At 34.8% G+C, this 13,601-nt stretch overlaps 3 protein-coding genes across 6 annotated transcripts in view; 2 read left to right on the top strand and 1 right to left on the bottom strand.

Moving 5' to 3' along the window:
• Window positions 1-13,601, bottom strand: part of Efa6 (Exchange factor for Arf 6) — a 194,513-nt gene that overhangs the window by 69,989 nt on the left and 110,923 nt on the right. The window lies entirely within an intron of this gene.
• On the top strand, window positions 2,359-6,618 carry LOC135847293 (uncharacterized). The gene is made up of 6 exons (XM_065366762.1): window positions 2,359-2,479; window positions 2,791-3,185; window positions 3,469-3,492; window positions 3,616-3,822; window positions 5,707-5,868; window positions 5,962-6,618. Exons 1-6 carry the CDS (start codon window positions 2,410-2,412, stop codon window positions 6,436-6,438), a joined length of 1,335 nt encoding a protein of 444 aa, XP_065222834.1. The 5' UTR covers window positions 2,359-2,409; the 3' UTR covers window positions 6,439-6,618.
• On the top strand, window positions 8,790-9,921 carry LOC135847294 (uncharacterized). The gene is made up of 4 exons (XM_065366763.1): window positions 8,790-8,903; window positions 8,971-9,374; window positions 9,458-9,481; window positions 9,589-9,921. The coding sequence occupies exons 1-4, from the start codon at window positions 8,813-8,815 to the stop codon at window positions 9,856-9,858; spliced, it is 789 nt and encodes a 262-aa protein (XP_065222835.1). The 5' UTR covers window positions 8,790-8,812; the 3' UTR covers window positions 9,859-9,921.

Raw genomic sequence — 13,601 nt, 5'->3', positions numbered from 1 at the left:
GATATTTCAAATTTCAAAAATCTGCTACTGCGCTCCAGAACTAGGTACACACCATTCAACATAGTTCGAAACCGTTTCCAATCGATTTAGAGATTCGCAAACAGAGCACACCAAATTTTAGCTCTCTTGGTCTATTAGGTAAAATTTTGAGTTTGGTTTTTCAAGAATTCATTAAAAATCAAAATCGTTTGTGAACTCGAAAGTTTGATCTACTGTTTCCAAATTCGTATTCGGAAAATCAAATCACCTCAATTCATACATATTTCAGCTGATTTTAGATTTTTTTTTTGATTTGCCATTGAAAATAAAAGGACACCGGTTTAGAGGTGACTTACGTAAATTTTCTCATATTAAGGATTATAAAATTACTTACTTATTCTCATACACGACTTTGTATTCTATCATTTTCTGAAGGAAATTTGTACTCACCTGAAACAAAGAAAAATGAAGGCTGATTAGTTGGTTATAAATTATTGATCGATCAACAGATATAGTATGAACTAATAATAGCTGAAGTACAAAGTAAAAATTCTGACGATCTCCATGTTTAATAAAGAGCCAGAAATGAATATTCACAAATCAAGTAGGTATCATAAAAATATTAAAATTGATAGCAAAAATATCAAATATTGATAAACCATCAGAAAAAGACTAAAATTTGAGAAAATGTCTTATTTGGGTAAAATTTTGCACAGACTGCTCAATTGCTTAAATTATATTGAAAAATACTAAGAATTAATTGGAAATTCTCAAATTGAATGATGATTTGTCAAAATTGCAGAAAGTGTCATAAAATTTGTCAAATTGACCCCCCCCACCAACACAATTGAAAATTATCAGAATTTGAGCATAAATAGTATCTAGTAACGGAATTTTTTCTGAAAAATCACTACTTCTTTCGCTACCTTTTTCAATCAAATTTTCAGAAAGCTCTCTACATGACCGCCCCCCCCTCAACCACACAAAAAAAATAACAAGGTCAAATTTTTCACAGGAAAACATTCAAAAAAACTGAAATTGGAAGAAAATTCAATCAAAATTCTTTTTAGAAAAAAAACAAAAGAAAAACAAAATATTGGTGATGTTGTCGGAGAATTTACAATTTTGCCGTCAGGCGACGATTTTGCCGACAACTCCGAATTTTTATAAATATTGAGAGGGTGTGACACTCCCCCTACCGACCGGCTAAATCCGCTTCTGCTTTCTACGTATGTATTTAATGCGAAATATTCGAGATGAAAAAAATGTTCAAAACACGAATTTACACAAGAATAAGCGAGTTGTAATTCTCAACCGCTCAGGAATACCTTAAAATTTCCCTCAATACACATTGAGTTGTGACTGAAACGAAAAAATTATGAAAACGACACTCTTTTGAGGACCCATATCGTCCCTCCAAAGTTATCTCCTGGGGCAATCTTTTTCTCAGCGACTTTCAGCTTAGAAAATCGAGTTGTTTATTACCGACATCCACATTTCGGCCACAAGTCAATTTTTAGTAACCTTTAGCTGGAAATCTTCACATTTTGAGGTAAATTATTTGGAAACATGCACGCATTCAATCAACATTTGAATTTTTGGAGCAGGTTCACTATAAATATGAGATAGTTGGAATTGACGATACGTCAAACAGACCATGGAGGAGACAGTTCAAAATATTTCTCTTCAATTACACTCCCACAACCAGAAACGAAGATCTATACAAGGGCATGAAGAGAGCTGATGAGCATATTCGCATATTCAGTAAAAAAAAAAAGCGAATCTTATACTTTCAAAATAGTCACATTATGCAATTTTTCTTAATTACTCGTAATTTGAACCACGAATTGAAATATGATTTCTCAAATCACATTCCAAAGCTTCATCAACCCATAAAATCGCATTTTTTAAAAAAGCAGGTGAATACTGTGTTTATTTGAAACGCATACCTGCGTCACCTATTCTACGATGTTATGTAGATACATCACGCGAAATACCTACATCTGACGAGTAAATGAAGCACATTTGATATTTGCTCATTTGACGGTAGCGTCAAAGTTTTCAGGCGAATATCGCGTTTATTTGAAACGCATATACCTGCTACACAATATATTACGATGTAATGTACATCATGCGAAGTACATCTGACGAGTAAATTAAGCACATTTGATATTGGCTCAAAAGTTTTCGTAAAATTCGAATATTCCAGCTGTTGCTCGTAGCGATCTGTTTATTCCACCTATAACCTTATTCATCTAAGAAAATATTACGACAGATTTATGATTTTTACGATGATATCATTTGGCATTGCCACACTTCGAACGATTGTTAAAAATTGATATAAAATAATGAGAAATCCTACGATGAACATTCAGTTCGCACAAATTATATTTCGATTGAAGTTCAACGATGTATTCCTGTAACTAAGCGATGAACTTGGTGAAAATTTTACTTGCCAGCTGCTTCGTTTTCATGCTCGTCGATGAAGCTGTCTCATTAAGTAAGCGAAAAACGACTAATCGTCAACTTGTTTTTTAATTCGTTTTTTTTCTTCAAGATCGACAATAAGTTAAGGTCCCGGTAAGCACACCGAATGATATTCGCCCGCGAAAATCGCGTTCGATTCGCAATCGAATAGAATGCGAAAATCGCTTGAAAGATCACGCAAATAATTCCTCCAAATTCGCGTTCCATTCGAGTGCGAATACAACGCGAAAATCGCACTGAAAAATAGGAAAAGGTGTGCTTACTGGGGGTATTACGTACCTATACTCAAATACAAATTATTACAATGTTTGACGAACATTTCAGAGGAAGCGGTGATGCACCGAGATCGTATAAGCACCGGAGCAGCCCCATTAGCTGTGATAAAAAAAGACGACTCGTCTCTGCATCTTGCGATACCCCACGCATACCAATCAATCTCACATCTTATCAGTTATAATTACGATGATTCTGAAGAAAAAATGATGATTGCGTGCCCTGCATATGGAGAAGAACAATTACACGTGGGAAAAAATACGAAACCTGGAGTTTTGATGACTCAAAAAAGTACTGTACTTTTTCTGAACGAGTACACAGAGCAGGACATATTCTGCAGAACGCTAGATTTCGTACCCTCGATTAATAAAGTTACAGAAAATAGTGACGACCACGTTAAACACTGCAACCAATTGGACGCAGATATGTATGAAGTTGGATACCCAGTAAGTCATCTACAGGAATATAACATTAAAGGCTCATTTATAATGGTAATAGAAATTCATGAAAAAAATACATGAAAAAGTTGAATCTGTGGTTTTCAATAGTACCATTTATGATGGTAATTGAAATTCTCCTATTAAAACCCATAGATTCAACTTTTTCATTAATTTTTTTGTGAATTTCTATTACGATTATAAATGAACCTTTAGTATATAATATTCTAACATTTTAACAATACCTAAGTACAGGTATCATTTACTTTTCTTTCTTCTTATAATGTTATAGGTATCAAACGACGAAGAGGGAACGGTAATTTAATTTACAATTATATACAATTAGTATGAATTAATTTTTATGCTTTTTGAATCAATGTAGACGATTTTTTTTCTGCATTAAACGATTTTTCCCCTTTTAAATTCAAAACAAATGCAGGATATTCAGTTTTTATCCACGTATAAAGTATGCTATTCCAACATCGAAGGTAAACAAGCTACACTATATTCAATTCACCGTATCCAATCGCCAGATCTGCTGTTAATGAGTATAATATATGAACTTCCTGATCCTCAACCAATAACATCTGTTTATGAATCGGTTTTGGATTCCGGTTTAAGCACTAAAGAGTCCTTTAAAGGCAGGGTAAGCTATGAACATTCATCCCGATATTTCAAATTTTTCATCGCACACATTTGATTTGATTGAGGCTGAACCAGATCAGGGTGTCCCATTCATTTCTGGAAATTTTGAGCCAGACAACAGTTGCAATGTTAACCCTTTGGAGGTTCTCTAGGTTCCAATGTTGTTGGGGAAACAAATTGCTTTAATACAGGTGTTATAGAGTACCCTCTGCCCAATTGACTAAATCACAAAAAAGTGGAGATTTCAAAGAAAAATCATGCTGGAAAATGAAAGTTTTGAAAAAGCTCAAATCCTTCATTTCCAACAAAACAAACGAATATAAATTGGAAATTTTTTCAAACATAATTCATTCAACAACACGAGTAAAAAACATTAAACAAAAGCACTTTTTAAATTTTTTTAAAAAGAATCAATGAGGGAAAAAATCGTATGTAATAACGATAGTGAAAAAGGTCGTCTGGCATTCACAAGTTGAGCAAAAATAAAAACCGGGTGAAAGAAATGTCTTCAACAGAAAAATTAGAAAAACAAAAATCTACATATGTCGCTAAGAGAGGATTTTTCATCAAGTCATAAAATGTTGTTCGGAATCGGAGCCAAATATGACATGAAATGCGTCGAAATTGCGAGCTTTGTCGTGGGGGGAGGGGGTAACGAATAATAAAAACCTTTTTGCTTTAAAACACGAAATGTGGCATACCTAGACTTTACTTCCATTTTGGAATAAAAATAAGTATTTTACCACTTGATCGAGGATGTTGGAATATGAAGATGAACATGGAGAAAAATTGTGGTAGGGAACAAAAATAAAAATTTCATTTGCAAGTTCAGTCTGTCATTTCATTTACGCTACGGATTTGTGTTTTTTCTCACTGTTTCTCTCCATGTTCATCTACATGGGAATCTATAGAGAACCTCCAAAGGGTTAAGGTAAGATGCCCGAAAGTAGTCCCAACCTTGCAGTAGACTCTTCAGAATTCTACAGAAGGAAAACTTGGGACCCAAGTAGGGATTTTGCCAAGTTTGATAATAATTTCGCACCTCGGGAGTGATAAAGTCACATCTCAAAAAAAATTGATTTTCATGTTTTAGCATTTTTGGGGTTTGTATGACCCCCCTCAACCAAAAATTACACTTCGAGTTGGGTACATCATCTAGATCTTGTAAAAAACGCAAATGGCCTAACTCAAAATCTCAACAACATTGCAAGTTGTTTGGAGTTATAATGGCACATCTCAAAAAACTCCACCATTTTTGAGTCAATTTTGTACATACAAAGTGTTAACAAATAGTTTTGATTGTTTTAAATGTTTGTCAGTTAGAAATAGTCACAAGGAGTGCATTTTTTATTGGTTTGTACCAAATGGAAAATTTTTTTAAATTGATCACTTTTCAGAAAAATGAATTTGCACATATCATGAAATTTTAGTTTTTTGAGAAAAACTCAAAAACTAAGCACTTTAGAAAAAACTAACGACATTATGTCGATTGGAAATTTAATTCTCCACAACTTTGCTATCATGAAATTTTTTTGGACGCTTCCTTTTCGCCTCCACATCAACTTTAATGAAAGGTTATAACTCAAAATGTTTTTCAAACATTGAAATATTTCCTCTTTAAGATTTTATTTTTCAAAGTGTTCTTATGCTAAATGAAGGTAGGATACCAGATCTTTAAAATGAGGTGCTATTGATTCCTCACAATTAATTATAAGTTGATAAAAATAATGAATCAAGTTTTAAAAAAAAAAGAAAATCACCCTCGTCCTGTAAAATTTCACTTTTTTGAAATGTGACCTTATAACTCCCGAGGTGCGATTTGTAATGGACGGTTCAACATTTACTGCTCTTCCAATAGTTATTTGATTTCACATTTTCTGCGCAGGATTACTATAAACATCAATTTGTCAGAATTGACGATATGCCAAACAGACCATGGAAACAGACAACTAAGCTTCTTTTCAATTATACTGCCATCACTAAAAATAGAGATTTATACAAGGGCTTGATCAGATCTGATTGGTATATCAAACTATACAGTCATAAAGTAAATATTGCTTTTTTTTTATTCGAAAAAATTGTTACACAATTGGTATCAGATTTCGTAACGTATGAATAACATTTCGTTTTCCTTATGCAGAAAAACAAACCATTGAATTTGCACTCAGGTACGCACCAAAAAGTTGTAAAAGATGCTCCACCTGTTGATTCATTTTGGAGGGTTATTTTGGATGATGACGGTAACGCCGTTATTTTAGTAACCCAGCATACTCGAAAAGTATGCGGCGATGATTATTTATGCGCAAAAAATCTCCGAGTAAAAACATACGAGGAAGGAGGCTGCATATATACCTGTTCCCTGGACGCGAATGATGATCTGCTCGAAGTGCTGGGTTTGCCTCCGTTGAAGATTTCCGGAGGCATGGATTTCACACTTGAAACAGACAAAACTAAGAAAGTGACTACAGGTGGACCTGAGACTTCGGTTTCAGAACCCTCTCAAATCATAGGAATTATCGAATTCTTGGACAATGAAAGTTTCAAGGATGCCCTGTTAAACATTGATAAGAATTTCTTCAAAAGTGCGGGTTTTCGACAGGAATTACCCTGGCAATGAAAGTCATGATACTGGTGATCAAGACTTTAAAGTACCTATACCTACGCTATACCTATAAATTCGATGTTAATATTTTTAGTGTATTTATGTATTCAGTAAGCTGTTAGATTTACTTTTCATTTTAGTTTTCGTTTTCAATCAGTATTAGAATAAATCTGTATCATATTACAAGCGATTGTTTCAGTTGCCCAAATTGGTTTTTTGATTTTTTGGCTCAATTTTGAGAATTCAAGTTTGAACATTTTCGGTGATTCGTGCTTTTTTTGAAAAAAATGTATACTTTGCAGTAAGAATAACGAAAATTGATGTTCACGCGATGGGGAGAAACGACCATTTTTCGATATCACTCATAACATGAGAAAAAAAAACAGTAAAAAATCCTGTTTTCTGACCGGACAGCTGGATTCGGCCGATGATAGTATGAATCGATTTGGTATTCAGCATCAGCACAGGCTGACTAAAATTTGAGCACCTCATATACGTATATTGGCAAATAATTGAATGGTGAGAGGTCAGATCAATGGGTCATCAGATGAGAAATTAGATGTAGAGCCGCATTCGTCCTAACCATTTTTGAGCTGGACTCAATACTTTTCGATATATTGGTCAAAAACCGATGGGGGGGGCTAAGATCCACAAAGGGGGAGAAGTGGTCACAATACGCTAAAACTGGTTTTTGAAACTCGTATCAACATTCCATTCGACACTTTTACATTTTTTAGTGCATTTCAATTCATCTCACGTGCGTATATAGGCAAATAACTGATAAGTGAAGGGGGAGGAGGGGGCGGGATGACATTGTGCTCCGCTCTGTACCTCAGAAAAACAAAGAAAACCACCCCTCGTACCATTTTGGAACGATTGAAGGTATTACAATCAATATTAACCATCTACATTATGGCGACCGATTTTGGGGGGCTAAGATCCACAATTTAGGGGAAAGCTCACCCGGGACCGCAAGTGACTCCTCGGATTCGTTTTCAGGCCATCAAAATGGACCAGTATACCAAAAATCAGCTTGCCACCTACAGATTCACGATACTCCCTATTTTTTTGCTTAAGTTACTGGACTATTGTTACATCACGTTTTTTGACGTTCCAACCCCCTCAGCTCGGCCCCTATCAATGCTAAGAAAAAAAATGACACATTTTTGAAATCGTCGTAAAATTTCGCAACTTTTTATCCGGACTAGTTTTTGATTGCTAAATTTATTTACTGACAATATTCGTTTGAATGCGTGACTTTAAAAATTTGGAATACAAAAGTTCAACTTTGGGAACCACTGAAATGTGAGGTATCACTAAATGAGAACGGTCATGGGTAGATATTTCAAGAGTGATCCAATACGAGTTATTTGAGACCACAAGCACCCCCCCTACCCCCTTTTGGTTCGGATTTATTGGCCAAAACAGATGACAACGTAGGTGCTCAATTTTCACAACTTTGAGAACCCCTGGATCGGTTTTGCAATTCGATCTCAAAAATGTAATGGTGGTTTCGGGGTCGGGAAATGATCCCCTTTCGAGGAAATATCGCGAAAATTGTATATCTTTCCGGTCCCATTGTTTTGATAATTTTCACTTTGGTACCCCTACTAAATGGGTCAACTTCACCAATCAATTTCAAGTTTGGCTATTTTCGGTGATTCATGCTTTTTTTGAAAAAAAAAAAAAAAAAAAAAAAAAAAAAAAAAAAAAAGTCCTGAAACTAACATCAACACTCTTTGAACCGAATGTCATCGTTTTTGACCATTCTAGAGCTTCCAGCGCGATTTTCGATTCCTTCATTTCAAACTTTCAGAATTCCGTCAGAATGGCTAGAAATCGATTCAAGGAGTTAAAAGTCCAGTTGTATCCACAATCGAGCCAATTTCCAGACCAACACCTCAAGTCAGTTTTTTTTCACCGAGTATATTGGCACGAATGGCTGTATAGGTAGTTTTCAAGGCATACTTTTCAAATACAATTTTTGTCCAGAATATTTCTAATGATAAACGTTCGTTTGAAACGCATACCAGCAACACACATCGCAGGTACGATGTTACGGTGTGTACTCGTACAGTCGTACATCATGAAAAGTACATCTGAGACTGACGAGTAAATTAAACACATTTGATATTTGCTCGATCGACGGTAGCGGCAAAGTTTTCGTAAAATTCTAGTATTCCATCTGTTGCTTGTAGCGACTTGTTTGTGTATTCTACCTAAAACCTTATTCATCTATGACAATATTACGACAGTTTTATGATTATTGCGATGATTTCATTTCGCATTGCCACACATCGATCGATTGTTGAAAATTGATATAAAATAATCAGAAATTCTACAGTGAACATTCAGTTCACACAGACCATATTTCTATTGAGAATCAACGATGTATTCCTGTAACTTTGCGATGAACTTGGTACACATTTCACTAGCCAGTTGGACTATTTTTACGCTCGTCCAAGAAGTTGTCTCATTGAGTGAGTGAAAAATGTCTCCTACTCGAATACCTATAAATGATTACCTACAATTTGACGAACATTTCAGAAGAAGCTGTGATGCACCGAGAGTACAAAGGAACCCCATTAGCAGTGATAAAAAAGAACAACTCGTCTCTACAACTTGCGATACCTCACGCATATAAATCAAGCGCATATCTTTGCAGTTATAATTACGATGATTCCGAAGCCGAAAATGGCCCTAAAGAAAAACTGATGATTGCGTGCCCCGCACAAGGAGAAAAACAATTACAAGTGGAAAAGGATTGGAAAACTCGTGTTTTGACCACTGCAGAAAGTACGCTACTTTTTCTGTACGAGTACACAAACCAAGACACGTTGTGCAGTTCGCCAGAGTTCATACCCTCGATTAATAAAGTTGAAGAAAACAGTGATGATCTCGTAAAACATTGCAACCAATTGGACGCAGACATGTATGAAGTCGGATATCCGGTAAATTATCTACAAGAATATAACATTTTAGCTAATATTCTAACATTTTAACCATATTTTTTACTTTTTTTTTCTACTTTTAGGTATCAAACGACGATGAAGGAAAGGTAATTTACGATATGAATTAAAATGGATGAATATTATTTACAATCATTTGCACACCATTTTTTTGCATTGACCGATTTATGTTCTTTCAAATTCGAAACGAATGCAGGATATCAAGTTTTTATCCACGTATAAAATATGCTATTCAAACATCGAAGGCAAAGAAGCTACACTATACTCAATTCACCGTATCGAATCACCAGATCTGTTGTTTATGGGTATAATAAGAGAACCTAATGAACATGCAACATTTAGGTTTTGGCACTATCAGGAATCGATTTTGGATTCCAGTTTGAGCACTACAGAGTCTCTTAAGGGCATGGTAAGCTATGACATCCATCCCGATATCTCGAATTATTCATTAGACATAATTATTTGATTTGATTGAGGCGGAGCTAGATTGAAAAATCAAAAAAAAAACCAACCTCGCAAACCAAATCTACCCCCCTCCCAACTTTAGGGATGTAATAATCTTGTAACTATAAACACCCCTCACCCCCCCCCCCCGTAGGGATTGAGACTCACATTACCAACATTTAGGCTACAGTTGAAAAATTGTGCTTCAAAATTCTTGCAATTTAAAAAAAAAATCGAAACACCATTTTTTTGTATTTTTTGATTCAATGACTAATGCGGGTGAGCGATGTGGCCCCTTCAGAGTTCTCAACAGAAAAACTTGGGAGCCAAGTAGGTAATTGGTAGGGCAAGGTTTAATATTACTTTTCGTCCAATTGCTGTTTTATTTGCAACGGATATTTCCAATAAATTCGAATTCTGTGCAGATGAACTATAAATATCAGTTTGTGGGAATTGATGATATGCCAAGCGGACCATGGAAACAGACAACTTACTTTCTTTTCAACTATACTGCCATCGCTAGAAATAAAGATTTATTCAAAGGCGTGATAAGAGCTGATTGGTACATTAGACTATACAGTTATAAAGTAAATACTGATTTATTCATTTAAAAAATTGTGACACAATTGATATCAGATTTTGAACCTCATTGAATGAAATTTTCCCCACCTATACAGAAAAACGAACCGTTGAATTTGTACTCAGGTACGCATCAAAAAGTGATACAAGATACTCCACCTGTTGATTCATTTTGGAGGGTTATTTTGGATGATGCCGGTAACGCCATAATTTTAGTAACGCAGCACACTCAAAAGAAATGCGACCAAGATTATTTATGCGAAAAAAACCGTCAAGTAAAATCCTATGAGGAAGGGGGCTGCATATACACCTGTTCGCTTGAAACGAATGAAAATCTACTCAAAGAACTGGGTTTGTCGTCGTTGAAGATAAATGGAGACTTGGATTTTACACTACAAACAGATGAAACTGAGGTAGCGACTGCAGATGGACCTGAGACTTCGAATACAAAACCCACTCAAACCACTGGAATTATCGAATTCTTGGACAATGAAAGTTTCAAGGATGCTCTGTTAAACATTGATATGAAAATTTTAAAAATTGCGGGTTTTCGAGATGAATCATCCTGGTCGTGATATTGTAAATTAGGACTTCAAAATGCTCTGTAAGCAGGGCCGGCGTTAGCACTGTCGCATATGTCGCAAAGTGCGACATATCAGAAATCTGTCGCCAAATAGGAGAAAATTTGAAAAATTGAAAAAAAACGTCAATTTGGTAGCAAAATTGTTAATTTGCCGACAAAATCACCGATCTGGCCTCAAAATTCTCATTTTTTTCAAAAGCTTTTGCCCTCGCTTCGCTCGGGCTACATTAATATTTTCTAGTTCTCAAATTCTGCATGATTGTGCTTGGAAAGTATTTTTATTTGTGAGGGCGCATACGGAAAGGGTCCTTATGACCAAAAAAAAAAAAAAAAAAGTTCTCTGAAATTGTCGTAGGAACCCTTTACAGAGTTCCTACAGCAATTTCAGAGAACTTTTTTTTTTTTTTTTTTTTGGTCGAATGGACCCTTTCGGTATGCGCCCTCACATTTAGACTTTTAAAAATGTCAGTAGTGGAAAACTGACTTTTCACATCAAAATTTCAGCTGTTTTGCTTCTTGAAACTTCAAGTTTTTGATAGCTTTAGCCCTCGCTTCGCTCGGGCCAATGTTGTTCTACTTTTCAATCCACAAATTTTCCAAAGCTTTTGCCCTCGCTTTGGTCTGGAATTCGAGATACTGATTTCAAAAATTTTAAGAATATGAAAACCAAATAGAAAAATTCTAGAAATGGGAACTCATAATACTCAAAGCACATGAAAAATGCAAATTTATTATTTTTTCTGAACAGATTCATTAGTTTTTCAAATTTTTTTAACACATCACGTTCAAAATTTGATTATCGCCGGCAAAATGACGTTATATACCCCCCCCCACTCCCAAGTATGTTAAATTGTTCACAAAAAATCAATAAAGAAATGTCGAATTCAATATTTTTAAAATTTGAACCCTCCTCCTTCTTTTCTTACAGAAAAACTGGCACACCCTACTGGAAGGTCCAGTTACGCTTATGGGGGGGAGGGTCTTGGCTACGCTTCTCATATGTAATTTTTTTGCGACACATCAGAAAAATTTACTTCGCCGGCTCTGTCTGTAAGGTAGAGTGGGGTAATTGCAAAACACTTTTTGATTAGTGACACTTTGAGAGGGCTCTGTGAGAAGACTATTGCACGGATGTAGCTGAAATTTGTACCACTTATACTGCAGGGGGTTCTCTATCAATATCCACAAATCGTGGAGAAAATAATTGCAATTTATTTTTTGCATTTTCAACACACTCACTGTATTCTACGTGTCATTTGCTAACTTTTGATGTATTCGTGGTCTTCATTCGGTAAAAAATTCGACAACTTTTCCACTTCCCAAAAAAATTTTTAGGGGAGTGAAAAAATGTTGAAAAATTATTTTTTTTAAAAATTCGCTAAAATGAACAAAAAATCAACTACTGATCATTTCTGATGTTTTTTATGTAAAAAACTCGTCATAGAAACACATTTTTCGCCAAATATATTAGTAAAACATTAAAAAGAAACAATAATGTTAAAATTCAGTAAAATTGTTAATCATTTCCCTAACGTGTAACTCATAATGTGACCTGGAAGTTTACTTTTATTTTGTAATTTCGAACCATTTTCAAGTTATTTAGGGCAAAAAAATATTTGTGGTAAGTGCGAAAATGAAAAAAAAAATAGTTTTTGCAATTACCCCGAGTCGATTTTTTCTGGTGTAATTGCAAAAACGCAATTTACGACCAAAATTTAAAAAAAAATATTGCGATATTTTACTTTAAACTTTAATCCTTCATGACCCTAAATCGTGAAAATTTCTGATAAATCGACAGTTTTTTCTATTTCACATGCATTTTTTTTAAAAAACACCTCTCACTTTACTTATGAGTGGTTTCAACATGCTTTGATAATGTGTTTACTACGGAGCGACAAGTTGAACCCCACGAGTTGTGACCAAGTGAATATGTCGGTAAAGGTTGTTGCTTCGACACCCCCTAGTTGGCACAACCAGAAAATTGATATTTTTTTACATGAGGTCAAAATTTTACAATTACACCATTTTTGCAATTACCCCACTCTACCTTACATATTAATTTTATGTTATTAATATTTGTGTTACGTTTATGTATTCAATAAGCTGTTACATTCACTTTTCATTTTTGTTTTCAATAAATATTAAAAAAAAATTGTTTCAGGTTATGCATAAGTCATTGTAAAATTTATATCCATCTTTCAGGGAAATATCTCGAGGGTTCCGCCTCCGATTTAAACGTGACTACAATTTTTGAAAAAGAGCATGTTCTGAAACTACAATTTCAGTTGCCTATATTCGTTTCTAGATTTCTTGCGAAATGTTGAGAGTTCAAATTTGACCACTTTTAACGACCAATGTTTTTTTTTGAAAAAAAAAGAAGGTAATTTATATGTACTCTTCTTTTTAAAAAAATGTATAGCCTACTTCTGTAGTAAAAATGATGAAAATTAGTCCAAAAGCTGATATCCACTCTATCTCAACCAATCAGTCTTCGCCATTTTTCGACCATTCTGGAGCTTCCAGCGTGGTTTTCGATTTCTTCAGGATTTTACAATTTCTCCAGAACGCGTGAAAATCAATTTAGGGGACCAAAAATTGGCAAA

Source organism: Planococcus citri, chromosome 5 (genome assembly GCF_950023065.1).
Source record: "Planococcus citri chromosome 5, ihPlaCitr1.1, whole genome shotgun sequence".
NCBI lineage: Eukaryota > Metazoa > Arthropoda > Insecta > Hemiptera > Pseudococcidae > Planococcus > Planococcus citri.
The sequence above is the reverse complement of the archived record's forward strand: the minus strand, read 5'-3'. Positions and strand labels throughout refer to the sequence as shown.